The sequence below is a fragment of the Hyaena hyaena genome, unplaced genomic scaffold (assembly GCF_003009895.1).
Source record: "Hyaena hyaena isolate Hyena2069 unplaced genomic scaffold, ASM300989v1 scaffold_41, whole genome shotgun sequence".
Classification (NCBI taxonomy): domain Eukaryota; kingdom Metazoa; phylum Chordata; class Mammalia; order Carnivora; family Hyaenidae; genus Hyaena; species Hyaena hyaena.
In genome coordinates, this window is record NW_024080673.1 from 4088591 (window position 1) to 4114284 (window position 25694).

The following is a 25694-nucleotide window of genomic DNA, read 5'->3' on the forward strand; positions in this document are numbered from 1 at the left end:
ACTTACAATAGCCTCTTGGAATCAGCCCAGTGTTCATTGATAGATGAATGGATAAGGGAGATGTCAATAAAACACACATAATATTAAAACATTTACCTTTTTAAGCTTTTCTTTTAGTTCCAGTTAACACAGTGTAGTGATTCAGGTGTAGTGATTCAACAATTCCATACAACACCTGATGTCCATCACAAGTGCCCTCCTTAATCCCCATCCCCCCCTCCCCTCTGGTAATCATAGTTGAGTCTATTTCTTGTTTTGCCCCTCTCTCCATTCGTCCTTTTTGCTCACTTGTTTTGTTTCTTAAATTCCACTTATGAGTGAAATCATATGGTATTTGTCTTTCTCTGACTGGCTTATTTTGCTTAGCATTATACTCTCTAGCCCCGCCCATATTGTTGCAGTTAGCAAGATTTCACTTTTTATGGCCGAATAATATTCCATTATATGTATCTCACATCTTTACCCATTCATCTATCAATGGATGCTTGGGCTGCTTCGATAATTCCGATGTTGTAAATAATGCTGCTATAAATATCAGGGTGCATGTATCCCTTTGAATTAGTGGTTTTGTAGTCTTTGGGTAAATACCTAGTAGCATGATTACTGGGTCATAGAGGTGGGTGTTCTGTTTTTAACTTTTTGTGGAACCTCCATACTGTTTTCCAGATGGCTGCACCAGTTTGCATTCCCACCACTGTATGCAAGACACTTCATTTTTCTCCACATCCTCACCAACACTTGGTTCTTGTGGGGGTTTTTTTAGCCATTCTGACAGGTGTGAGGGAATATCTTGTGGTTTTGATTTGCATTTTCCTACTGATGAGTGATGCTGGGTATATTTTCATGTGTCTGGCCATCTGTATGTCTTCTTTGGCATATTGATTATTTTAAAATAAAAGTTACTTAAGAAACAATCAATGCAAGGACACCCAGACCCTCCTCTGTTCCCCTGAAAGCAGGAAACAAATCTCCCTTATTAAAAATACCTTCCCTATATTGACAAGTAAAAAGATGCCTTTATTAGAAGAGAGAAGGACTTTAAAGCCAAGAAATCTATAAAACACCAAACCTTGTTACCTTTTCACTAATCTACTACCTCAGCCCAAATTCTGCTTAGAATCCCTTACTAATTAAAGGTCCCAAACACCTGTTTTCCTTCTCTTGTAAACTATCCATAATTTTATTATCTCTTGGTGTAAAACATATACAAACTGCCTGCCTTGGTCATTTCTTTTGGTCCGATTTCACTATTAGGCTTCTGTGTGCAAGTAATAAAACTCTGGTGTTTTTCCCACTTCTGTTTACCTGTCTCAGGTGAGTTTAATTCTTAGTCCAGCTGGAAGACCTTGAAGGTAGAGGAAGATTTCTCCCTCCCCTACAGTTCTTTTTTTTTTTTTAATGTCTATTTATTTACTTTGAAAGAGAGAGAGAGCACACAGACAAGTGAGCGGCAAAGAGAGAGGGAGAGAGAGGCAGAGCCTGACGTGGGGCTTGATCTCATGAACCATGAGATTATGACCTAAGCTGAAATCAAGAGTCAGAAGTTTAACCAACAGAGCCATCCAGGCACCAGCCGCCTCCCCGCCCCCACCCCCTACCCCGCCACCTGCTGTTCTTTAGTTACCATATGCAACTGTTGGGGACCCAGGAGTAACTCTGCCACTACAAATTGGAACAGAAAGAGAAGAAAATGGGCGGTCAGCACTACTAGGAAACCAATATTCATTATGCAAAAATCCACTGCATCTCTTCTATATGAGAGGAGAAATTTGACAAGATAATTAATTTGTTTTTTCCTCTTACTTAAACACTTCTGCCACTCAAATCTTCCCTGCGCTCCAAGCAGCATCTGACTCTTGCAGCGGTATCGCCCAAAAACCTTCAAAGCACTCACACATGCTCACCAGCTTTCAAGGACAGAGAGCCGGAGCTACAGGGAAGCACTTCCCTGGGACCTGAGCAGTGGTAATCGTGGTCAAGAGAGCACATGTGTGAAGGGATGGGTCATGAACCAGATTCAGAGTGGCAGAGTATTTGTGTTTACTGAGTCTGTATGTATGTTTGTGATTCTAAAGCATGGGCCCAGGGCTGGAGCCCCTCAGCCCCACACATAAAGACCAAAGTGCAGAATTTCCATGCCCCTGAAGCATGGTGTGAATTTCAGACGGCACCTGGGATTCTACCCTGGTCTTCATGGGCTCCTGTCATCAAGGGCCTCCCAAGAGTGAGCAATCACCACACCAAGTGCCATTTTAGTGTTTCCACAATTGATAGTTTTCTGTTTATTTCTTCTACCCACCCATCTTGCCTGCTTTCCAAATGAACAATCACAGGATCTGTTCCTGCAGGAAGGGAAAAGTGGCTGCACTTACCGAAAGAAGGCCATTTGGTTTCCAGTGTGGGACCTCTCTGACTTCAAGTGCAGTTGTGACCACAGAAGCCTTTTGCCTTTACACTGATGTTAGAACCTAGTCTCCGAATAAGAGATAACTGCATCACGAAGGAGAACACCCCAGTAGCAGGTGTGATGGGGACTAAAGCAAAATAATCGCAAGCGCAGGTACAAATTCATTCATCAGTTTGAATCAGAGCAAAGGGTAAATGGTCCTCTCTGCCTGAAGAGTCTCTTTCCAGGGCCAGACCTTGGAGAATCTGAGTCTTACATAAATCATTAAGACACAGATAATTCTTTTCCTTTCCGGGGTGGGGTGTGTGTGTGTGTGGCATTATTGACATCCCCCTAAAATCCTAGTCACATGTAAATTTACAGTAAACGAGTTGATTTCCTTCCAACACCTAGCACAATGGATGAATTGAAGAAACAGAAGCTTGGAGCTGATGAAGAAGAGGAAGAAAATGAAACCATTCAAGTGTGTTAACGACTCCATGTATAAGAGCCCACCCTGGTATCCCTACACAGCTCTCTCGGTGTACAGCACCAACCCCGGCATTGCATTGCATTGGTTTCTTAAGTACAGGTATCTCCCCCACTAGAAGGGCATAGCAAGTCTTATTCTTCCTGATATTTTCAGTTCCTTCTATGGTAGGTATACAATAAATACCTTCTGTCTAAAAAAAAGCACAGGTCTCAACTGAGAAATGAGTCCAGTTTCTAAACCAAGACTTTACAAACTAACTTGCAGAATGCAACATCTTTGCAAGGAGGGAACTGCCTGCCTGACCACCATACCTCACAGGGTCTAGCTTCCTAGTCTCTTACATACACTTCTCATTTCTAGTACTAGAAACTTCTAGGGAGCACACAGTAGAACTGGGCAGGGGGAGGGGGGCAGGGTTTGGAGGATAGGCGGTATTCCCCTCACTTTGAGGTCTAGAGTAAAGGCTAGCAAGAAATAGGAACATCATCCTTATTTCTGAAAAGAATCAAGAAATGAAGACTAGTAATAATAGCTCAAGGCAAGCTTATTACAAGCTAAAGGTGAGCCTGCCTGGGCTTTTAATTGAAATAGTCATGGCTGTTTGCTGAGGCCTTCACTCACACAGACAAAAGGCAGAGAACAGAGGGTCCTTCAGGGGGTTGCTGAAAACACACCTTACACAGGGTGTGAGTGTCTCTCCTCTCCATCCTGGTGGCACCTGCAATGGAGACACTTTCATCTCTCCGTCTCTTTTATGACAAGCCTACGATTATTTTTTTTCAAATCTCAATGACTGAAAAAGATTCAAAGCTGAACATGCTCTAAAGTACTTAAGCTATGTTCACCATTAATCCCTTCCTCCTCATTGACCTGACATCAGTCATCATTAAACTCTGTTAAACTGGTAGATCTCTTTCTTGTGCCCATCAAGTCATTAATCCAATCACCGGGCTGGCATTTACTTGCCCACTTCCGGAACTCACATTAATGTCAAGGGCATCTCCGCTCACTAGTCCCCTTCCCTCCTCCAATCTCTCACCCAGCTCACCACGCTCCTCCCTGCAGAAGCCAGGCAGGCCTCTCAGCTCACAACCCCAGTGAGGGGCGGGAAGAGAACTTGAGCCCAGCAACCCACACTCCCCAGTCAGCAACCCCTTGGCCCAGAATAGCCAAGAACCACAGCTCAGCCTATTGTGGGGCAGGTGGAAGGGGCTTTACAGAACTTTCTGTTACAACACTACTCGCTGTAATTAGCCACTGCCGGAAAACGGTCACGAGCCCTTCACCCAACATTTCTTTCAGGGACAGCAGCAGCAAGAGAACTCTGTCACGTGGAGAAGGCTGGGGTTTGCGACTTGCACTCAGCACAGCAAGACTCAGAGCTGTTTCCCTACAAGGAAGGCTGAGCCTCAGAGACTCGCCTGTTGGGGTTCAGTAGTCACAAGCTGCTGGGGTGGGAATGGTAGAAGCAGGTGCCATGTTTTGGTGTGGCCCCCAAACCTTGACCATGCCCCCTGAGCTCCCAATTCCTTCCCGGACAAACGTGTGAAACAGCCTGGTGCAGCCAAACAGGACTGCCTGCGGCAAGCTGGAGGCAGCCCGTGCTATCTTGTGGTACTCAAGTTCTTTAACAAACGCACAGATAAACACTGGGCCAAACAAACAAAGCTTATCCTGGCCACCTCTCGTCTCCAGGCTGTGTGCTTTGTGACTCAGAAAAATGGATGAACACTCTGTGTTCCCTCAGATTAAAAAAAAAAATCACTTCTCTCTTCAGAGCCATCTAAGCCTGTATCAGAATGAAACCACTTCAGGAATGAGCCCCCAAACAATCATCAGAAGCAAATTGAAGTGTTTCTCCCAAAAGCATCCCTTTTCTGGAAGGCGTTCAGTCAGGATGTTCCTTCAACTTTCTGTTCTAAGTGGTAGCGTTTTTCTACATGGAAAAGACAAGGACAATCTCAGACCCATTCAGAGGTATCTAATCTTCCTGTAACAAAAGTCCCACCATTGTCAACTGCAGCCGTGTCTGATGCACCTGCACAGGACAGCTCTGTATTTTCGACAGAGCTGTTACAGTAATCTGTCCTCCTTCAGGGCCATTTGCTAAGAGCCTCTTGGCATATTGTCTCAGTGTGTCTGAAAGGCCATTTCTACCCACAATGCCTTAATTTTGAGCTGCCCATTAGCTTGTCATCAAGATACCATTAGTAAAACACACACGCACTCACACACAACAAGTAGCCACTCACCTTTGGTTTTCTCCATTTTTTTTTTAAAATAAATGATGGGCCTGACTACATTATGATCTTCAGGTTGAACTTCTTGTTTAAGATCAAATTTCATATTGCCTGCTTATTACAAATGGCCAGGTAGCGCATGAAGAGAAATCATGTTTGCAATTTGGCCTCCCGGGTTATTTATGTTGGGAAACTAGAAAGCTGTATCACAGGGGAATACTCTCATGAATGTTATTATAAATGGCATCACGGCTGTAGCCCAGCATTTTGGCATTTGGCACTAATCACTGATGTGCCACACATCAAAAGAACTAAATATATACATGCTCAGTGCTACATATTAATGTGTCGTGAGAGGAAAGCAGGGGAATTCCTGACAGCCATGCAGCAAGAAAATGAACAATTACATGCATATTTTCCCCTTCTCTCCAGTGCCCTTAGGTTGTGGCAGAAGGGCAGGAAGAATGAGTAAAGGGTGATTCAGAACTAAGTAAGGCCTTCAACATAAAACAACAACCCTGCACTTTGGGGCCTACGGCACAAGTTGGCCAACTTTTTCTTTAAAGGGCCAGGTAGTAAATATGTTAGGCTTCATACGGCCACATAGGTGCTGTCACACATTCCTCTTTTTTTTTCCCTACAATTCTTTAAAAATGTAAAGAAGCAGGCTTATGTTATAGGTCATGAACTATAAGAAACAAGCCTTGCCCATGTGTCTGCTGACCCCTGGCCTGAACAAATTATGTGGTTGTGTGCTCGTGACCTCAGGCCAAAAGGGCAGGGAGAGCTCTGGAGAGGAGCTCAGGATCCTCTAACTTGAGTCGGAGTCATGACCTGATTAGACATGAGCACAAAACGGACACGACTGGTCAGACCTGGCGTATCTCTGTCTACCGCTCGAGTGCAGCCGTGGTCCTTGCGGCCAGAAACTGAAAATGCCCCTTCAGCTTCAGCTCCAATGCTGCCTCCTCCAGGAAGTCTTCACTGACTATTACAGCAGGAGCATCCTTTACCCTGCCACTTACCAGGTTCTCAGTACGTGGCAACACCACTTATGACAAGGGCTGCTCCCCTCCTCCCAACACTTTATGTTCCACCAAACACTCCGCCATATTCTCTTACTCAAGCTTCAGTTGTAGCCACAGGAGAGAGGCTCCGAGAAGGCAAGTATGTTGTCCAAGGTCTCATTACTAGGAGGAGCTGAGTAGGACTCGAATCCAAGGCTCTCTGCTCCTTTCACCTCTCAGCTGCCTCTGGTTCTCCCTTCCCCTGTCTGCCTACCTTTCTGATGGCTCGCAATTTCCTTTAAAGTCAGGAAGCCTCCCAGACAGAGACTCAGGCCCGGTACTGGCTGCTCCGTAAAGACCTCGGTTTAATTTAGAGATGAAGCCCAGGCACACAGGCTGAGAAGACACTAAAGACCCTTACAGTGTGTGGCAGGGGACGATGATGAGGTGGCCTTGCTTGCACCCACCCAAAGGCCCAGGTACATCCTGCAGACACACAACGGTCGCCCCTGGAGGCGACACTGTGGGAGCAGTGCTGGGGCCACACCTCACACAGTCTGGCCTCCTCAGAGCCCCCAGGGCCCCCCGCCACACACACCACGCATCTCCCTTCCCAAGCCTGTCTCCATGAGCATCCACGAGGTGTACGGTATAGTGCAAAGTGCTTCGAAGTGTGGCTCACGTCTTGCCTGCTTGCTAAAATCAATTTAACGGCTCAGCCTGGCATTTTCCTTAATGACACGAACAGAAAATACCAAACTGCATTTCTCGTCATCAGGCAGAGGTGGGTGAATACTGTTTGGTGAAGCTTCCATTTGCTGTGTGTGCAAGTGTGCATGTGTGTGTCTGTGTACTGTTTGCAATATAAAAGTCCAGACAACCTTCTTTTTAGGCTTATTTATCTATTTATTTATTTATTTTGAGAGAGGGAGAGAGAGAGCATGATTAGGGGAGGGGCAGAGAGAGAGGGAGAGAGACAATCCCAAGCAGACTGTACTGTCAGTGTGGAGTCCCACATGAGGCTCCATCCCATGAATTGCAAGATCATGACCTGAGCCAAAATCAAGAGTCTGACTAGGCTAAGCCACCCAAGCATGCCCAAGGAACCCTTAATGAAGTGGGAACACCACAGGCTCTGGAGCCTGTCTGCCCAAGGTCAAACCCACCTCGGCTACTTAACTGCTGTGTGACCATAGAAAGGATCCTTAACCTCCCTGAATTTAATTTGCTTATCTGTAGCTTCGGCGGGATGTGGGGTGTTATTTTCCCATTTGACAGACATAAGTGGAGGCAGGGAGAGATGTGTAAAGCAGAGAGCCAACCCAGCACTTAGAGTTTCCACATCTTCTCTACCCACAAGGCAGCATTATCCCCTATCACCAGAATTTCTTCCAGCCCCCGGGGCTCTTTACTAAGTTGAAAATAATTGAGAATGTTACCTGCTACCAACATTCCAACTGCTTTGTGATAAGGATTGATGAGACACTGTCTGAAAGTGCTCAGAGCACCGTGCAGACAAGTGCAATATAAATTCAGAATGTCATTTTAACGTTCTCATTATTATTATTAGAATGGGCGAAATGGAGAGAACATGATTTCAGTGCTGCGAGTTTTAATGGGTGTCGGAAATGTGGATTCTGGGAACAATTGGTTACCAGATAGCCTACATCTCAGAGCACATACCGCGACGTAAGTAATGTCTAAGCCATCAACTTTGTTTATTTCACAATGAAAGTCATCTTTCCCTCCCTGGGGCAGAGGGGTTTTTTTTGTGTGTGTGTTTTTGGAAATAAAGCTCAGCTTGATGACACTCTTCCAAAAATTCATTTTGATATATCGATTGCCACGGCCAATAATGCCCTGGCCTTACAGGTGTGTGAAGAAAACATCAACACATTCATTTATCAACAGCTCCCACCCAGAATGGGCTGCCAGGGCCTAGAGCTGCTCCTGTTCTAGCAACTTCCTGCGGAGTAAAGGTCAAACACAAACAATTTCTTAAGTGTAGGGAGCTTCTGAGCCTAAACCTCACCAGCTAGGATGAGCACACAGGGCCACCTGAGAATGTTCCAGAAGCTCCTCAAAGCCATCAAGAATCACCTTTCCTGGGCTGCCACTTTTACTCTGTGGAAGGGAACTGGAAACATTTTTGTATTGCATCCGGTCATGCTGTATAAACGCTAATGTCCACATCTTGACAGTGAAGAGGAGACCTCACAGATTTTCTACTCCATGGAGTAAAGACTAGAACCCAGAACCCCCTTTTGTGTTATTTCTAGGGAGACTCTTCAGAAACTCCTCAAGTTCACCCCCTTCAGTCTTCCTTAAAAGAGAAAAGCTGAGATGACTGAAGATAATACGCCAGCAGAGTAGCAAGAACTAAAAGAAAGTTCTTTCAAGTCCTCAACCAGAATTCTTTCTGCAATTTGACAAGGTCACTATGTTTTACTGAGGACCTACCTTATGTCAGGCTATGCCCTGGAGGCCTCCAGATATTTCCCACTGAAGCTCCAATCAACCTTTGAGGTCAGAGTCTGTCCAACCTACAGATGATGAAATTGAAGTTCTGAGCCACTTTGCCTCTGGTCACACTCACTTGTAAATGATGGAAAGGGGATCGGAACGTATGCCTTTTGTCATGTCTCACGCCATCTCTTCATAGCTCAGGAGACTATGCTCACATACCACATTCCATTTACACTTTCTCTAACCCTCTGCCTCCTGTAGGAGACCGAGAAATGTCCCCCAGAATGCTGAGTCCTAATCCCTAGAACCTGTAAATGTTACCTGATAAAGAAAAAAGGTCTTCACATGTGTGATTAAGCCAAGGACCTTGAGCCAGAGAGCTTATCCTGAATTAACAGCATGGGCCATAATTCCTCAGATGTACCCAAAGAAGAGGGAAACAGAGAGAGATCCGACACACACAGAGGAACAGACAACGTGAAGATGCTGGCCCTAGAGACTGGAGTGAGGTGGAGGCCAAGGAGGCCAGAAGCCACCAAACACTGGGAGAGTCAAGGGAGAGTCTCTCCCTCCCAGACTCCAGAGGTCATGTGGCCTGTTGGCACCTTCATTTCAGCCCCGTACAACAGATTTTGGACTTCCAGCCTCCAGAACTGTGAGAGCATACATTTCTGCTGTTTTAAGCCACTAGGTGTGTGGTACTTGGTTACAGGAGTCACGGGAAACTAACACACGGCTCCTGCCATCATCACACAACTCACGACAGAGTACTCACACACTTATGTCCCCATCATCTGACTGTGAGGGCTCTGGGTGCCCTCCTCCCGCCACCTGTTCTCTATACACAGCTCATATCTGGCCCCTGGAGAGGGCTCGGGTGCTGACCACTCCCACCCTGGCATCACCCCCACAGGGAAAGACCGGGAGACTCTGCTTTGGGGGAGTAGACTTCTTGCTTCTCAACTCGCTGGGAGAGAAGGCAGTAACTGGCCCAGTAATGGAATCTAGCTGATCTAAAAATCAAAGAATAACCGGCATTACAACATGCAACTGAAACATTTTTCTAAACAAAACTCCTCAAAGTGGCCTTTCTCTTTCTTACATCACGTCTTGAATCCAGAAAGCAAGGAACGCACCTCACCTACTCCCTGCTTTGCATGGTCAATACACTTGACATCAACAAAGGTGGGATTTTACATCTGAAACAAGAAGCCCTGGCTTAAGGCTGGCATTGTGTTCAGACTTAACTGAGAAAGGCCGGAGGAAGCAGAGGGCACAGGTGATCAGGAGGCACCACCGGGGACCTTTGTTTTCCAGGCCGAGGTTCAGATAGAAACTGATTTTGTGGTAATGACAAACCACAATCTAATACCTGGTCAGCAAGCTGGGAGAATGAGTCAGATTCCCAGGCAGGAAGCATGCCCTGTGGATTTGCAATTAACCAGCCTCTCCACAGCCACGTTTAGGAAGCCAGAGGTTCTGTGACTAGTCCCTGGCCCCCATCCCTCCAGCTGGCTTGCACACTAAGATGACCTGGACCCTGGGAACCAACCCCAGGACTCAGCAAGGGGCAAGAGGAGATACAGAGAGATAACCCACGAGAACTTAGTACTAAAAGTCTACAGGGAGGGAAGAAATGCCACAATGATGGTGCTAATCCCCAAGCTTCATGAGGCCCTGCGGGGGGTCTGTTTTCTGCTCCAGTCTCTGTCACTGGCTCTCCTGTGGGGACCACACCTCTCATCACATGCGGTCTTGCTGACACTTTCTGGCACTGTCCGCCATGCCATTCACCAGGGGGCACAGCGAAACCCTGGCCAGTCCAGGAAGGGTCACCCATGGGAATCCGACCTTGGATGCAGTGAGAAGAGACAGAAAGATGCCTGAAGCTAATCTTGCCATGATGGCGGAGCCGGAGCAGGCTCTTCCCCCTGGATCCCCAAACAGTCTGGTTCTTTAGCCTTTCCTCTGGCTCTGGGAGCTACTCCTTACACTTCCACAAAACTCCTTTTCTCTTCAAGAAGAATCTTGGGGCGCCTGGGTGGCTCAGTCAGTTAAGCTTCCGACTTCAGCTCAGGTCATGATCTCACTGTTTGTGGGTTTGAGCCCCATGTCAGGCTCTGTGCTGACAGCTCAGAGCTTGGAGGCTGCTTCAGATTCTGTGTCTCCCTCTCTCTCTGCCCCTCCCTTACTCGTGCTCTGCCTCTCTAATTTTGTTTTAATTTAAAGAATCAGAATCAAGTTTTGTGGCTTGCAGCCAAAAGAACCTTAGTGCAGCCACCAAACTGAAGGTCACCAGCCCCAGCCTGCTTTGCCAACCCCCTGATCCCCGGCTCCCAGTCCTGGCCCCACAGGGGAATCAACCACAGAGCTGATAGAATACAGAAGCCCAGGGCCCCACCCCTCAAAGGTTTTGAGGGACATGGTTTAACACTCCACGTATGATTCTAATGTGCAGTTCACAACTACCAACCCTCAGGATGCTTCACAGGCAAGCCTGTTCATCCACCACCGTTAGAACCCATGGCGCAAGGGCTGCTTCCACACCCACACCCCTCACATCGCTTCTCCTGCCTGCGACACACACCATGGCTGTATTTGCCTTCTTGTACTTCCTCCCGCCACTCCTCTTCTCTAAAGCCTTCTGTGGCTCCCCTCTGCCTCTATTATGTAGCGTGAATCGTTTTCACTAGCTATCGACTTCCTTGCTACTTGACCCCATCTACTTTCCAATCTAGATTCCCTATTCATTGCTCCCCCCACCCCACACACACACACTGCAATCCAGTTGTTCTATTACCTATAACCTGGACATGCAGAGCTCTTGGTGCAACAGCAAAGCTCATTCCAGTTTAAACTGGAAATGAAGCTGCTGGGCGGTTTTGTTGTTATCATTGTTATTATTATTTTTGTGGGGGTTTTTTGTTTTGTTTTTTTACATAAGCCCTGGGAGGGCCAAAGAACTGGATATGCAACCACCAATCCCATCAGGATCTCCCACCAGACTGCCAGTCGAGACCTTTCCGCAGAGACACTGCTAACCTCTGGCCTGGGATGCTACCTTGATTGCTTTTGTCTTTGCTCTCTCTAAAAGCAACTCTGCTTGCTCCCAATGCCACTGTGTCACACACTGGCCCTGTCCCCAAGGTGGCTCCATGTGGTTGCTGCTCCTTCCCATCACTCTGGCAAAGGAGCATCTCATGCCAGTGCAGCTGCAAGGGATGCTGGGAAAGTGAATTTCTCACCGCCGCGTTTGGGAAGCAGGACGCAAAGAGAGGGAAATCCTCCAAACACAAGAGGATATTCAAAAGCTTCTGGGTAGCCTAAAAGTGAGACAAATGTGCCTTAGCCTTGACATTGTGGTTTCTTTCTTCCCCATCCCTCACTGCCCATAAAAATTCCCCATCTGAAACACATCCTCTTTTAAGAGCCTGTCTTTCTGCCCAGGGAAAGAACATGCACTTTGGAGTCATATCTCAGCTCATATCTCAATGGGTCTTGACCTTGAGCAATTCTGAAACGTCCATATACTTCTACCCCCATGATTGGGGATGTGATATACAGGCTGGCTGGTCCCTGTACTCGGTGCAGCCATGGAAGCAGAATTCTTGACTCTTCATAGCCCATGAGGGAGGGGAAGCCTCCCCCACACTTTCCTGAGATTGAATTTTCACTACTCTGCAATGGAGGCTGGGTGCCAGATTTAAGTTTCTTTATATATATATATATATACACACACACACATATATATATATATTTTTTAATGTTTATTTATTTTTGAGAGAAAGAGAGACAGAGCATGAGCAGGGCAGGGGTAGAGAGAGGGAGACACAGAACTGGAGGCAGGCTCCAGGCTCTGAGCTGTCAGCACAGAGCCTGACACGAGGCTTGAACCCATGAACCTGACCCGAAGTCAGATGCTTAACTGACTGAGCCACCCAGGTGCCCCATTAAGTTTCTGTTTAAAAAATAATGTGAAGTTTCTTGCAGCCAAGTGTCCTGGAGCAAATTCCTACTTGCCACAACTACACTGCAAGCTGCTCATAGTTGTTATTACAAATGGTGACGTTAGCCATTCCCCACTCTCCCTTCTCTGTTCCTTTTGAGTTAAAGAAAACCCCTTTGAGTGTCATAGATGAGGGCTTCTCATACTTTTAATGTGCAGAGAAATCACAGGGTCCTGCTTACAATACAGATTGTAATTCAGTTGGTATGGGGTGGGCCCAAAACTCAGTTTATTTTACAATTGCCCAGGCAATGTTGATGTTGTAAATCCATACACCAAGCTGTGAATATCAGGATTGCAGATGCTACCTCTGGGCTGAGTGAAGTCCAATTAATGACTATTAAAAATTCCAGAGGCCAGAACCAGCTTACTTGATAAATAGCCACTACCCACCCCTGCCTTCACCAAGGGTATTTTTAGGCTTCATTCTATAAGGTTCCACCTCTACACCCCACTGCCCCAACTAGAGAAATACTAAGTTCCTTGAAGGGGGAAATCAGTACCTTGATCTCTGCAGTCCAAATGATATCATGCACATCTTAGGCTCTCATAAATACCTGATGAATAAACCACCAAAATAAAACTCAAAGGCCTGATGGAGGAATCGAGGCAAGTCAGTCCAGGAAGGCTTCCCAGAGGAAGTAGGTCTTTCAATTGATGCAGTAGTGAGGAAACCCGAAGGCCAAAAGGGAAAACAGACTGTTTCTGTGTACGTTTCCTTCATCCTCTGCAAAACCACCTTCAGTCACCAAGGCCTCCCATTTGCCTCCCCTGTGGAGACAAACTTGAACTTGAAAAACAGTGACAAGCCATCAGCTATCCCTTAAATAAACACAATATGTAGCTGTCATTTCTACACGAGATTTAATCCTTCAGAATTGCAGCATATAAAAAGTAAACCCATAAATTTCCAGAAAGCTTTGTTTCTGCTGAGTTTATCGTGTCCTCCAAAGAATAATAATACATAAACTCAAAGACCAAATGCCTTCAGCTCTGCCCAAACATCCCATGTATCGTCTTTTATTTCTAAGGTAATTTGGATGTTTTTTCCCCTTCACTAGAAAAGGGAGATGGCTTTTCTCTACAAGTTCAATGAACCTCATTGCTCCCAACTGGGCCTGACTCCCATTTCTACATGCGTCTCGTTTCATAGCCAGTTAGACATTTAACAAGTACAATAGCAACCTGACGGTGCAGCCGTGCCTCCTGATCCCCATCTGTCAGGCTCTGGTAACACCACCGCTCTCCAAGTACCCGCCACCCTTGAGATGTGTAAAGCGGTGTGATGAGGTATCTAAAAAGCCTCTGGCTGCCAGAACGACTCTTAAACACAGGAAGTACAAACAGGAAATGTTGTCAAGTTTTTCAATTGGCAGGAACCCTAACGTCAGAAAATGGTAAAGTTCGTCAGCCTGAGCCATCTCTCTTATTTAGACTTGCTTTCAGCACTGGGGTTGGCTTCCTCTTCTGATGTCCATTCGGAGCTCAATGACCAAGGATGTAGGCAATCTCTCCTCTGGTGAGGAAGACTCCAAGAGGCAGCAAAGCTGCCCAGAAACTCATAGATTCACCAAACATTTATTCAACACCTACTAAGTGCCAGGCTAGAAGGAAAAAGAGCTATGAAAAGGATGATGATTAGAAGATCAATCTCCTATAGTCTTCCTCTTTCACAACTGAGGTATCCAAGTTTCCAAAAATCTAGCTGGTGGGGCTCAAACCTGTACATTCTGAACTCCACAAATAAGCATCTAAAAGTCTAGTGAAAATTCTATGGTGCCCTGGAGATTGGTAAACTTCCATTCACTGAGTGCTTCCCAGAGGGTCAATCAACGGGATGTGAATCAGTGAATGGCTGGCCCAGGGGTGCAGTTCTTGGAAGGTGAGACTTATCAAACATAAGCTTCTGGAGACTGGGCCTATCTAGAAAGAAATAACTATGGTAGGACATCTGTTTACCTTGGAGCCCCTCTATCAGAGCTCAGGGAATGTGTTGTTTTGGACTGTCCCATAATAATATTAATACAAACTTAGTGGCTTAAAACATATCTATTAGCTCAGAGTTCTGTAGATGAGAATGCCAGACACGGCACACCTGGGATCTCTGCTCACAGTCTCAAGTTAGTACTGGCCAGGCTAGTTCTTTTCTAGAGGCTCTTGGGGAAAATCCACCTGAGCTCACTCAGGTCCCCATCGTCATGCTGGCTCTCTGCTCTGCTGGGCCACCTACGTTCCCTGTCAGGGGTTCCCTTGAAATCCAAAGCCAATGTGGAGAATTTCCTGCTCATCGAACCCCTCCTGTGCTTTGAATCTCCGAATTTCTCGGTCTCTGACCCTTTAGACCCAGATTTCAAGGGTCATGTGACTTGATTAAGCCCACAGGGAAAATTTCCCTATGTTAAGTTCAACCCATCTGAGACCTCCGTTACTTCTGCAAAGTCCCTTCACGGCACCACCTCAGTTGACTAGGTGGAGCAAGTGTGTGTACACCAGGGTTTAGGAGTTTCTAGAGCCAACTGCAATTTCTGCCCATTCCAGGGAAGGAGAGGGAAAAGGCAGATAAAGCCACAGTGCCTTCGCGAGTATCACAGTTTATGTAGCTTCCCTCCTTGCCGGGAGCAGCAGCTAGTGTCAGGGGATTTCAACCCTTGAACCCACAAAACAGGGCACAGCCATTGTGTCCCCAGCCTAGTAGGGCAGGTTGGAAACGTATGAATGTGCAATGTCCCTGGTCTCATGGAGCTCCAAGGAGAGTTGGGAGACCACATCTATGCCCCCATCTGAGAAATGTCTAAGATGGCTCATCATCTGTAGGAAGATCAGTGTAGGAGGCGTCATGGAAGAAGTGAGGACTTGAAATTGTCGGTGAAGACCACGCAGGCCACCACACCACAGAGACAGTTAGAGCTTCTGTGTCCTGGCTCAGCAACCTGGAGCTGCCTCCTAACCCCTAACCGGAGCGGGTGGAAGAAGAGTCCATCTCTGGCCCCTGAGGTCTGCAAAAGCACCGAGACTCAAAAACACCAAGAGCCAGGGGTCTGGCTACAGGCAGGAAGAATTCACTGGCCACAGCTGCTGTCCCGGGACTATGACCCAATGAGAGGGTTTCCTCTTTTTCAATCTGGGAACATGTCTGGACCTAGATGTTGACTCGAACTGCTGTGCAAGAAATGCTGTCACCACAGGGGCGGCCCTACAGCTTTCACTGTACTGCCTTACTCCCTAATACCCTCCAATGGCTTCGGAGGAGAAATGTTAAGCCCCCCAGCTAAGGCCTCCCTGGCACTGGCTGCCTGGTGGCTGATCCAGTTCACCAGGTTGAGCTGACGATACATTAAAGGAAGAGCTACGCATTTCAGCAGCCCCTTTTCACCCATTACAAAGGGTGAAAGAGGTCAGGCCATCCAGCTTCTGGACAGAACAGTGATCAACAATACCTTTGTACCAGGCAGTTCCTGCTTTTTGTCTCCCTGGGGGGAGAAGCCTCGTGGCTCAGAGAGGGGGCAGACGGCTACTAGTGCATGCAATTTAAAGGGAAAGAGAAAACATATGGGTGAATATTTTTCAAATATTACCCCCACTTCACCCACTTCCCATCTACCCTGAGAACCCCCTTGTTAATAGGTGGCAAAAGGGCCTGCCAAGAGATAATCCTGAGAGTTGTCTCACTGCATTAGCACCTTGTTAAAACAAGGACTATTAAACATCACCCTAATCACTTTCATTTCATGGTTAGTTCTGGCAGGTACATATGGTGAAAGCTGATACTCAGGGGCTGATTAACACAGACTATGTCTTTGCTCAGGGGAAATAAAATCTTACATGTCCTCTGTGATGGCCGGACTTTCTGGAAGCCTTGGAGGAATCATATTCCTTCCAAGGAGAGCACTGTTCACTTCAGACTCACCAAACATATTGTACAGGATGATATGCTTCTATAGGAGCACATGCCCAGGGGAAAACAGAATGTCACTTCCCAATTCCAAGGTGAGGCTTGCTCATTTATTTATTCAGTCAACTAACATCCACTGTACAGGTGCTGTGCGTGGGCACTATGCTGGGATTTGGTGCAGTGTTGAGCAAAGTTAGGAGGAGCTCATGCCCTCAAAGAATGAGAAGCCAGACAGATGTCAATTGAATATTCTCACAATGCAAACTGTGAAAGAAAAATTCAAAAAAAAAAAGGAAGTGAAGAAGAAAAGAAATAAAAGTAACATTACAACTATGACTCTCATTTGAAAGGAGGGTTAGTCAAGTCAGGGTGGATGGGCCAGGTTTCCTGGGGGCCTGTATAAAGACGTTAACTTCAAGGGTGGGTGGTAGGAGAGAGCATGACCATGATCTGTCTGAGGAACTGAAGACAGCCCACTGGGGTGGAGAGATTAATGGATGGTACAGACTGAAGCATGTTCCCCCCCACCAAAATACATATGTTGAAGCCCTAACGCCCACTGTGACTGTATGTGGAAATAGTGCCTTCAGGGAGGTCATTAAACTCAATGAGGTCATAGGGTGGGGCCCTCATCCAACACAGCCGGGGCCTGTATAAGAAGAGATACCGGAGGTGTCTCTCTCCCCCTCTTCCCCTCCCCCCCCCCCTCAGGAAAAGCCAAGTGAGCACTCAGTGAGAAGGTGGCTATTTGCAAACCAAAGAAGTCTCACCAGAAAGCAACACTACCAGCACCTTGATCTCAGATTTCTAAGCTTCAGAGCTGTGAAAAAGGTAAATATCTGCTGCTTAGGCCACTCAGCCTGTGGTATTTTGTTATGACAGCCATACCGACTAATATAAGGGGAGAATCACCCTCAGTAAAGGTGGAGAGGCACCTGCTCACGAGGGACCTTATGTTAAGGATTTTGATCCTTGACATAAGAGCCATGAGAAGCCATTCGGAAGTTTGAATTTAATGGGGCTGGGGTGGGGGTGGGGGCGCAGTGTCAGTGAGATCCCAGTGGCTGTGGGACGAAGAACAAAAGCTTCGACAACAGCGAGAGTCAACGCAGATATTCCTCCAGTGATGACGCGTCATTAGTAGGTCTCTCACCTGGAGAGCACACTTGCTGAAAACAAAGTAGGAAAGGCATTGCAGAAGCTCATGCTCCTCGAAGGTACTTGCCAAGGAAGGTGCTCACCAGACAGGGGGCCCAGGTGAGGCTGAACGCTTATATGTTTGCAGGAACTTTCGGCAGCAATGATGACCACTCTTCTCCAGGGCTAAGAAAGCAAGGAGTAGGGGTGGGGAGTTCACTGGGCTGTCCTAGGGTTGCAGAATGTCAGGGGAGGTGGACAGAAGGAAAAGGCAGTGGGAGATGACAGTGTCATCCCAGTAGCAGATCGGGGGAGCTGGTCTATTGGGGCAGAACGGGGATCCTTGACTCCTAACTCAATATTCTTCCTCTGTGCCGTCTCCACTCACAAATGGCTTTTATTCTGAGTGGTTTTAGCATTAATAAGCTGAACACTTTGCTCGACTGAGGCTCCTGCTGCCTTCTTACACTGTGGCAGCCCCAGGAGGCATGCAGCTAAGACAGATGAACAGCAAGCTAATGAATGGGGACTGAGATTCCAGTGTCCCCTTCCGTGGGAACTAGGCATCTCTCCAATGGAGAAATGAAATCTTTGAGACAGCCTGATTATAAAAATAAAACAGCATTATTATATTTGTCTGCCAGGCTGATCACAGGACACTTGCAATTTATGACAGATATCACAAATAGAAAAATACACATGAAATACTATTTATTACAGCCACAGCTCCACCAATAAATTCCCTTCCAGAAGAGAGGTGGTAACCTGAATACTTGAGGCAAAACTTCTAAAATATCCAAACATTTGAGCCAAAATAATATCTCCCATTTTAAAAAGTCACTAAGTTAATGCTGGTGATATTTCCCTGCAAGATTGTACCGGCACAAGCCTTCACGATAAAAAAATAGCCTTTGATAAGAAAAGTAATGGCATAAACATGATTGAAAGCCCAGTTTTTAAACTAGTCAAGAAAAAGCAGCTACAGTTTACCCCTGTACAGTGCAGAGATTAGCAGCACCCACACCCACCCATTCAGAAATCTGCATTTAACTTTTGGCTCCCCGGACACTGAACTAATAGCCTACTTTTGACCCGAAGCCAATCTGGTCAATCAACAAACACTTGATTAAGACATATTTTGTATGTTACATGTATTACATTCTATTTTCTTACAATAACATAAGCTAAAGAAAACACTATTAAGAAAATCATGGGGCACCTGGGCGACTCAGTTGGTTAAGCATCTGACTTCAGCTTAGGGCATGATCTCACGGTTCATGAGTTCAAGCCCCACATCAGGCTCTGTGCTGACAGCTTCGGATTCTGTGTTTCCCTCTCTCTGCCCCTCCCCCACTCACACTCTGTCTCATTCTCTCTCATGTGCGTGCTTTCTCAAAAATAAACATTGAAGAAATTTTAAAAAGAAAAGAAAATTATAAGGTGTTGAGGCACCTGGGTGTCTCAATCAGTTGAGCATCTTACTCTTGATTTCAGCTCAGGTCATGATCACAGGGTCCTGGGATCGAGTCTCAAGTTGGGCTCCACACTGAGCATGGAGCCTGCTTGGGATTTTCTCTCCCCCCCACCCACCCCTGCTCCCACCTCTCTCTCTCTAAACTAAAAAATAAAAATCATAAGGAAGAGAAAATACACTTACAGTACTATACCATATTTGCTGAAAAAGAAAAATCCACATAGAAATAGACCCTCTCAGTTCATACCTGTGCTATTCAAGGGTCAACTGTATTTAAGATTCGTTTGGTATCTTAGAAGCATTTTAAGGCATCCATTTCCATGTAATCAGTTGATACACACTAGATTGATTTTTCAAGTATAGTGTGGGGTATGGTCCACATACAAGGTGCAGAATTTCATGAAGTCAGTGACAAAGGAGCTGACGAAACACATGAATCTCATGGCCAAGCCACTGGCAAAGGAAGTTCTGGACACATTAGACCAGTTAATCCTGCCAGAATGGAACTCTGACAAAAATTATGTGAAGGAGAGGTGCTTCAGTGAGGTGAATTAAATAGCAAAGCATGAGGAGAAGCCCTTGGGAGAAAGCCCTCTTAACCATCTTGCTGAGAAAATCAAACCCAAAGGCTATCACAGAATTTTGTCAGAAAAATCAGGCCCTCAAAAAAGCCTCACTTGTTTCATTCTGGCAAATCATTCTAAGAATTAACATACAATTATAAGCTATATTTTATAAAATAGAAGACAGATTTCTTTTCATTACTTTCGCTTTGGTTTTCCACGATGGAAGTCCCAATCTAACCTGTTTCCACATGAAATTTTGGACTCAGTTTTAAGGAGCTAATTTTAACAGTTCTTTTTAGGTCCTCACCATCCTCAGATAAAGAAGATGCACTGGCACCCTCTCAGCTCCCACCCCCGCCCCACTTTCTGAATGGCACACATAGGAGACATGACTTGACCTCCAGATCTGGGGTGTAAGACCCAGAGGACATTATTCTTATCTCCTTCTCTGACCCCACACATATCTAAATACACACCAACCTTTTTTCTAGAGCAGTCCATTACAGCAGCAATGCTTTTTTTTTTTTTTTTAATTTGCTTTTGAGAAAGAGAGAGGCATGAGCAGGGTGGGGGCAGAGAAAGAGGGAGACACAGAATCCGAAGCAGGCTCCAGGCTCTGAGCCGTCAGCACAGAGCCCGACGTGGGGTTAGAACTCATGGACTGTGAGATCATGACCTGAGCCAAAGTCAGACACTTTACCAACTGAGCCACTCAGGCGCCCCTAGCGCAGCAACTCCTAATCTTTTTTCCACCCAAGTACACTTGATGGGTGATCTCCATATTCAAGATATTCTCCTATGAACCACCCACATTGATATTGCAATTCGTGCACCTGCATTCAACTCCCCTTTCCATGACTCCAGGAGAAGAAATCAGAATCCAAAGAAGTGTAAACATGATGGAGTTCTGAATTTTTTATGATGTTTCTTTAATTTTGTAATTTCACGATTATCTGTAAAACTTATTTTTTCTCATGACCACCGGTGAAAGCCAATCACTGCCCACAGATCCTGGGAGGGAACTATACCCTGGTCTCAACCACTTAATGCTCTTGAAAATTACTAATTAAAACTATACTTCTTTTAGACTACTCTGTTGTTTCACTTTGAGCAGGTGACATTTGGACAGCAAGCTACATGTGCCCCAGACACAAACATGGGTGTCTGTGGACCTGGATGCCAACGCAGCGTGAATAACTCCGTGAGAGTTCCAAAAGATAAAACGGAAGGTCTGGGAATCCCTTTGGAAAAGAAGGTTTATTGTGCCTATCCTTAACATCCAAGGAATAAACAATGCAGCAGTTTCTCTTCTTCAGCCCAACAACCTCTGTTCTAGCATCAGACCAGTATTGCCATATTAGCCATGACCTTGCAAAAGGAAATATGTCTGGTACTGATTTCTCACTGGGTGACAAGAGGCAAGAGCCACATTTCCCGGACTCTTGTTTTCTCCTGCTAACTGCTTCAGAGCCGGGAGGCATCGCTGCATTGCTCTCTTTCCCTGATTTTCCAATCTATTTTCATGATTCACCCGGCTCAGAACCTCCACCAGACTGACGCACAATAGCAAAAGATGCAGAAAGGAAAATTAATATTTTCTACATAGACCTCCTCATCTTGGGTAGATTTATGAATTTCGCTTCTGTTATGCAGAAGTTAGCATTTTTAACAACGAGGGGGGAAAATCCTTAATTGTTTTTTTACTGCCTCAAGAGCTCCAAAGACATCTTGTGCTATGTCGTCATTTACATTTCACATTAAATGCAAAATATGTTTGAATTGAGCAAATATTTGTTTTAATTTGATACATCTGTTAACTGAAATGCTAAAAAGACAGCTAAATCACTATCCTAAATTCAGCGATTTGTAAACAACTTATATATTCAGTTGTTCTGGGTTAAAAATGCCCCAAAGCCTAAGTTTTATGAAACCCACAAAGTAAATTGCATTGTATTAATCTGATGGAGGCAGGCCGTGATTTCTTCCTCTTCACTCCATTAATTTATTTCCTAACTTGAGTTAATTAGTGAGGTTCCTATTTTTAAAAGCTCTTTGCAATTCATTGGGAGAGGGGGACATTTGGAAGAAGCGCTTTGAAAACCCACGGCAAAGGAAATGAGCTAAATAGAAACGGTAAATTCCCCCAAGACACAATCGCACATTGAGCACCTGATTGCCAGTCAACAATCTTTATGCCCAGGAAAGCAGTGGGCGATTAATACATAGTTGTTATAAGAAAAGAGAGAACTGGAAGGAAAGAATGAGAGCAGCGGGGGGAACAAACTCATTGCAGGCAATTGCTAACTGGATGAGATGATCCCCAAGGTCCTATTCATCTCTAAGTAAAAGTATTCCAATGTGGTGCTACCAAATGAAGGCTAACTTCAACTCGGAAACAATACCCATTGGGAGAAATACAAAAAATATACACTATTCAGAGAAATAATAATTAAAAAATAAAGAAATTGGTCCAACAGGGAACAAAAATAAATCAATTATTTTTCTTTGGTCAAATGAAGCCTTAATTCCTTAATTAGTGTGGGAGGTAGTGCACTGCACTCAAAAAAAGTGGGGGAGGGGGCAGGGGATTCATTCACACTATAGTATAAAAAGTTACTACTAAAAGTTTAGGATATGCCTAAGGGTATATGAGGGAAGAGAGAACTAGCCTTTCAAAGGATATTCAAGCCAATCTAATGTCCATTCCTTCCTGGAATACTCTGGGCAGCAGGTGGTGGGTGACCGATTGAGTTGGGTCGGATGCCCTTCCCAAGTTCCCAGATGTCAACACCTACCACAGATTCCGTGCTCCCACTTCCACAAAGGCTGGCCCTAGGAGGCAGCAACACCATCAGCCTCATCTAGGTAGCACCTTCCCTGTCAAAGTCCTGTTCTGTTTCATTTTCCCTTGAACATGAGCCTGTGGAAGCCCCTGGGAGCCATTCACTTCCCAGCCCTGAGAACCAAGGTCACAGTGTTGGAGCTGTACTTATTTGAACTAGATCTTCTCTCTTCTAGACCCAAATTCCTTCTCTGTGAAATGGAAATATAAACCACGTAGCACAACCCCTGATGTAGAGCAGGCATCCAAAAATTGCAAACTCTCTCCTCTCATTTTGCACAGACACAGAAAAGTCAAATCTGCTGTACAGACACACAGAAACCAGGAGCAGTTAAGGGACAAGACCAGGGTCTTTCCATCCTTCTTCAAATGCCTTCAGACTTTCTTCCACGTCAACCCCGTGGCCCTGTTACTCAGGTTTCCCACACCAAAACAAACAACACCTTGATTTATTCCTTTTCCTGATGCCCCATTTAAAGGGCTCCTTCCCTCCTGATACACAGAAGGCCCTGGCTTTAAATATCTGCACCACAACAGAGTTTGGAAAACAAACATTTTTCTCTGCAGCGGGATTGGGTACTGGGGATAATCAATCAAGTCCCAGGAACCTGTGACTCCAGATTTTCTGGATCAGACAAACAGGCGCGCCATACTTGCCACGTTTCTCTGATCTGATAAAGGTACAGAGCCAACACAGCACAAACTTGGACAGGACCCTGAGGACCACGTGTCTGAGAGCTCCAGATTCTTAAGACTTGGGGAGATCTCCCCAGAGGAACGTAACCGCAACCCGGAGACTGTCTGTTCCGGGCAGCCTGCTTCTCCCAAGGGAAGAGAAGGAGAAGAGAAAACGGGAACCAAACCGAATTGCCGGAGGTTCTCTGGGGGGGGGAGGCAGCTAGATAAGAATGCTCCGTTTTATCTCCACAGAACTTGGCCCCTCTCAGAGGACTTTCACCTCTCCCACATTACCTAATTTGACCTCACCGTTCTCAGTATATTTAACTCAAGGTATTTTGTGACTTGTCAGAGTCACGGAGCTGCTGCTCTGAAACAGACCCAGACCCGGACTCCTGGTCTAGGGTTCTGTTCACCGCTCCCCAAGTCCCCCAAACACAGAAAAGAAACACGAGCGGTTCAGAGCAACGCGTCTTCAGCCCCAGCACACCGAAGTGTACACTTGCAAGGCGGGACTTCTGGCGAAGGGGAGCACGGGGAGGCAGGGGGTGGGGAGGTGGCGGCCGGCTCCCCGGGTACCCCCCGCCCCCCAGGACTCACTCAGGAAGATGATGGTCTGCCTCCTGGCTGTCTTGCTCTCCTCGCTCTCGGCCTTGTTGAGCTGCGGCCGCCGCCCCTTCCCGGCCACCGTGCCCTGGCTGCTCCTCCTGAGCACCTGCATCATGTTCCAGCACATGAAGGCCACAGACACCAGCACCACGAGGTAGATGATGAAGGCGCTGAAGATGCTGGACTGGAAGACAGTCCAGCGGCTGGAAAGGTTGGTGCAGATGGACATGTTGGACGTGTGCGGCTGCTCGTGGTGCCGCGTGCGGGAGCGGTTGCACGGGAGTTCCCCATGGTGATTGGGCACGCTCACCAGGGGGTACTCGACCCCCATGGCAAAAAGCAGAGGCAACGCCACCAGGGCGGAGGTGACCCAGACAAAGCCAATCAGCAGCTTCACCTGGCAAGGCCCTGACACGGCCTTATACCTGAAGGGGTGGCAGATGGCGACGTAGCGCTCAAAGCTGAGCGTCAGCACGTGCAGCAGCGTGGCGTAGCTGCAGGCCTCGAAGAGGAAAGTGTGAATCTTACAGGACAGGGCATAGCTGGGCGTGGTCAGGGGGTTCCAGATGATGCTGTAGAACTCCATGGGCATGCCGATGAGGAAGACCAAGATGTCGGAGCAAGCCAGGCTCACCATGTGATCCGTCACCTCCTTCTGCAAGTAACCTTTCTTCTGCAGCACCTGGGTGACCCGAATGGTGACACTGTTCCCCAGGATGCCCACCACGAAGATGGCCAGGTACACCAGGATGAGGGTGATTTTGATCCAGGTGGCCACCTCGAACTCGGGGACATGGGTGTGATCGATGACATAGGAGCAGTCGCTGTGCGAAGCCATGGGGATGAAAGCCACGCCACCAGGTCCAAAGACCTCTCAGCTCGCCTTCTTCCTCCCCGCAGAGCCCAGGGTTCTGGGCTGCAGCTCACCAGAGCCGGCCCAGGGCTTTCTCATTCGCGCTCACCTGAAAGGAGTAACTTAGTATTTCTGGTGCTTTCATGGAAACTTCCTGGAGCAGTCCAACTTCGCAGGGGCCCGGGAGGCGCCTGGGGGTGGAGTCTGGGGTGTGTGTGCAGGAGCGAGGCGGGGAGAGAGCGGAGGAAGGAGGTCCTGGTCTCCCCTGGGGGGGTCGGGGGGGTGAGTCCCGAAGCACCCCCGGCGCGACCCGCCAGAGGGCCCTCCCCTCCGCCTCCGGGCTGCCCGCAGCTTGCGGCCCCAACCCACCCTCCCGGAGCACCCACTCCTGAACTGCTGGGGGCGGAGCGGCCTGCGATTAATCATTAACTGCAGCTCGCAGGGCTCGGCGGCCCCGCGGCGGACCCAGCCCAGCGGCGGGGCTTGACTCAGCACGCAGGCATGGTCCCGAAATCAGATCTTGGCTCCGGAGCACAGGGCAACGGGTGGCCCCACCTCCCCCGCCGCCCACGCGGCCACCGCCGAGGCAGGGTCGCCTCGTGTCCCGAAGCGCATTCCGGGCAGGCGCGGCCCCGGGAAAGCTGGCGTGCGCTCCGGGACTCCTAGTCCACGGCCGAGGCTGGGAACCACCAACTTCCCCTCCCTGCCCTAACGTCCCTTCAGGCGCCGTGCCACTGCAAGCCTGGGAGCGGCTGGGCCCGGGTGCCCGCGTCCGTGGCCTGCCTGCCGGCTGGTCCCGCCGCCCTGGGGGAGCCAGTGAGCCCTTGCCTGCTCCGCGCCCTGCTTTCCGAACCTCGGGGGTGTTGCCAGCGCACCGCCGGGCTGGGCGCTGCCTCACGAAGTGAGCTACAAGGAAGCTACTAGAGGCTCCATTGAAGCCCTGCCTTTCTCCAAAGCCACCCTTGCTGCGGAGGGACTGGAGCAGCGCGACCCCCGCCTCTCGGTTGTGCTCCGCACAGCGGGGCCCTCGGGAAGTCTGTAACTG

The 25694-nt window shown here is 47.4% G+C and overlaps 1 protein-coding gene across 1 annotated transcript in view; it reads right to left on the reverse strand.

Moving 5' to 3' along the window:
- Positions 1-24746, reverse strand: part of GPR39 (G protein-coupled receptor 39) — a 198441-nt gene extending 173695 nt beyond the window's left edge. The window contains exon 1 of the mRNA XM_039229918.1: positions 23788-24746. Within this exon, the coding sequence (XP_039085849.1) occupies positions 23788-24634 (847 nt within the window). The 5' untranslated portion in view covers positions 24635-24746. The remainder of the gene's footprint in view (positions 1-23787) is intronic.
- Between the last annotated feature and the right edge of the window lie 948 nt (positions 24747-25694).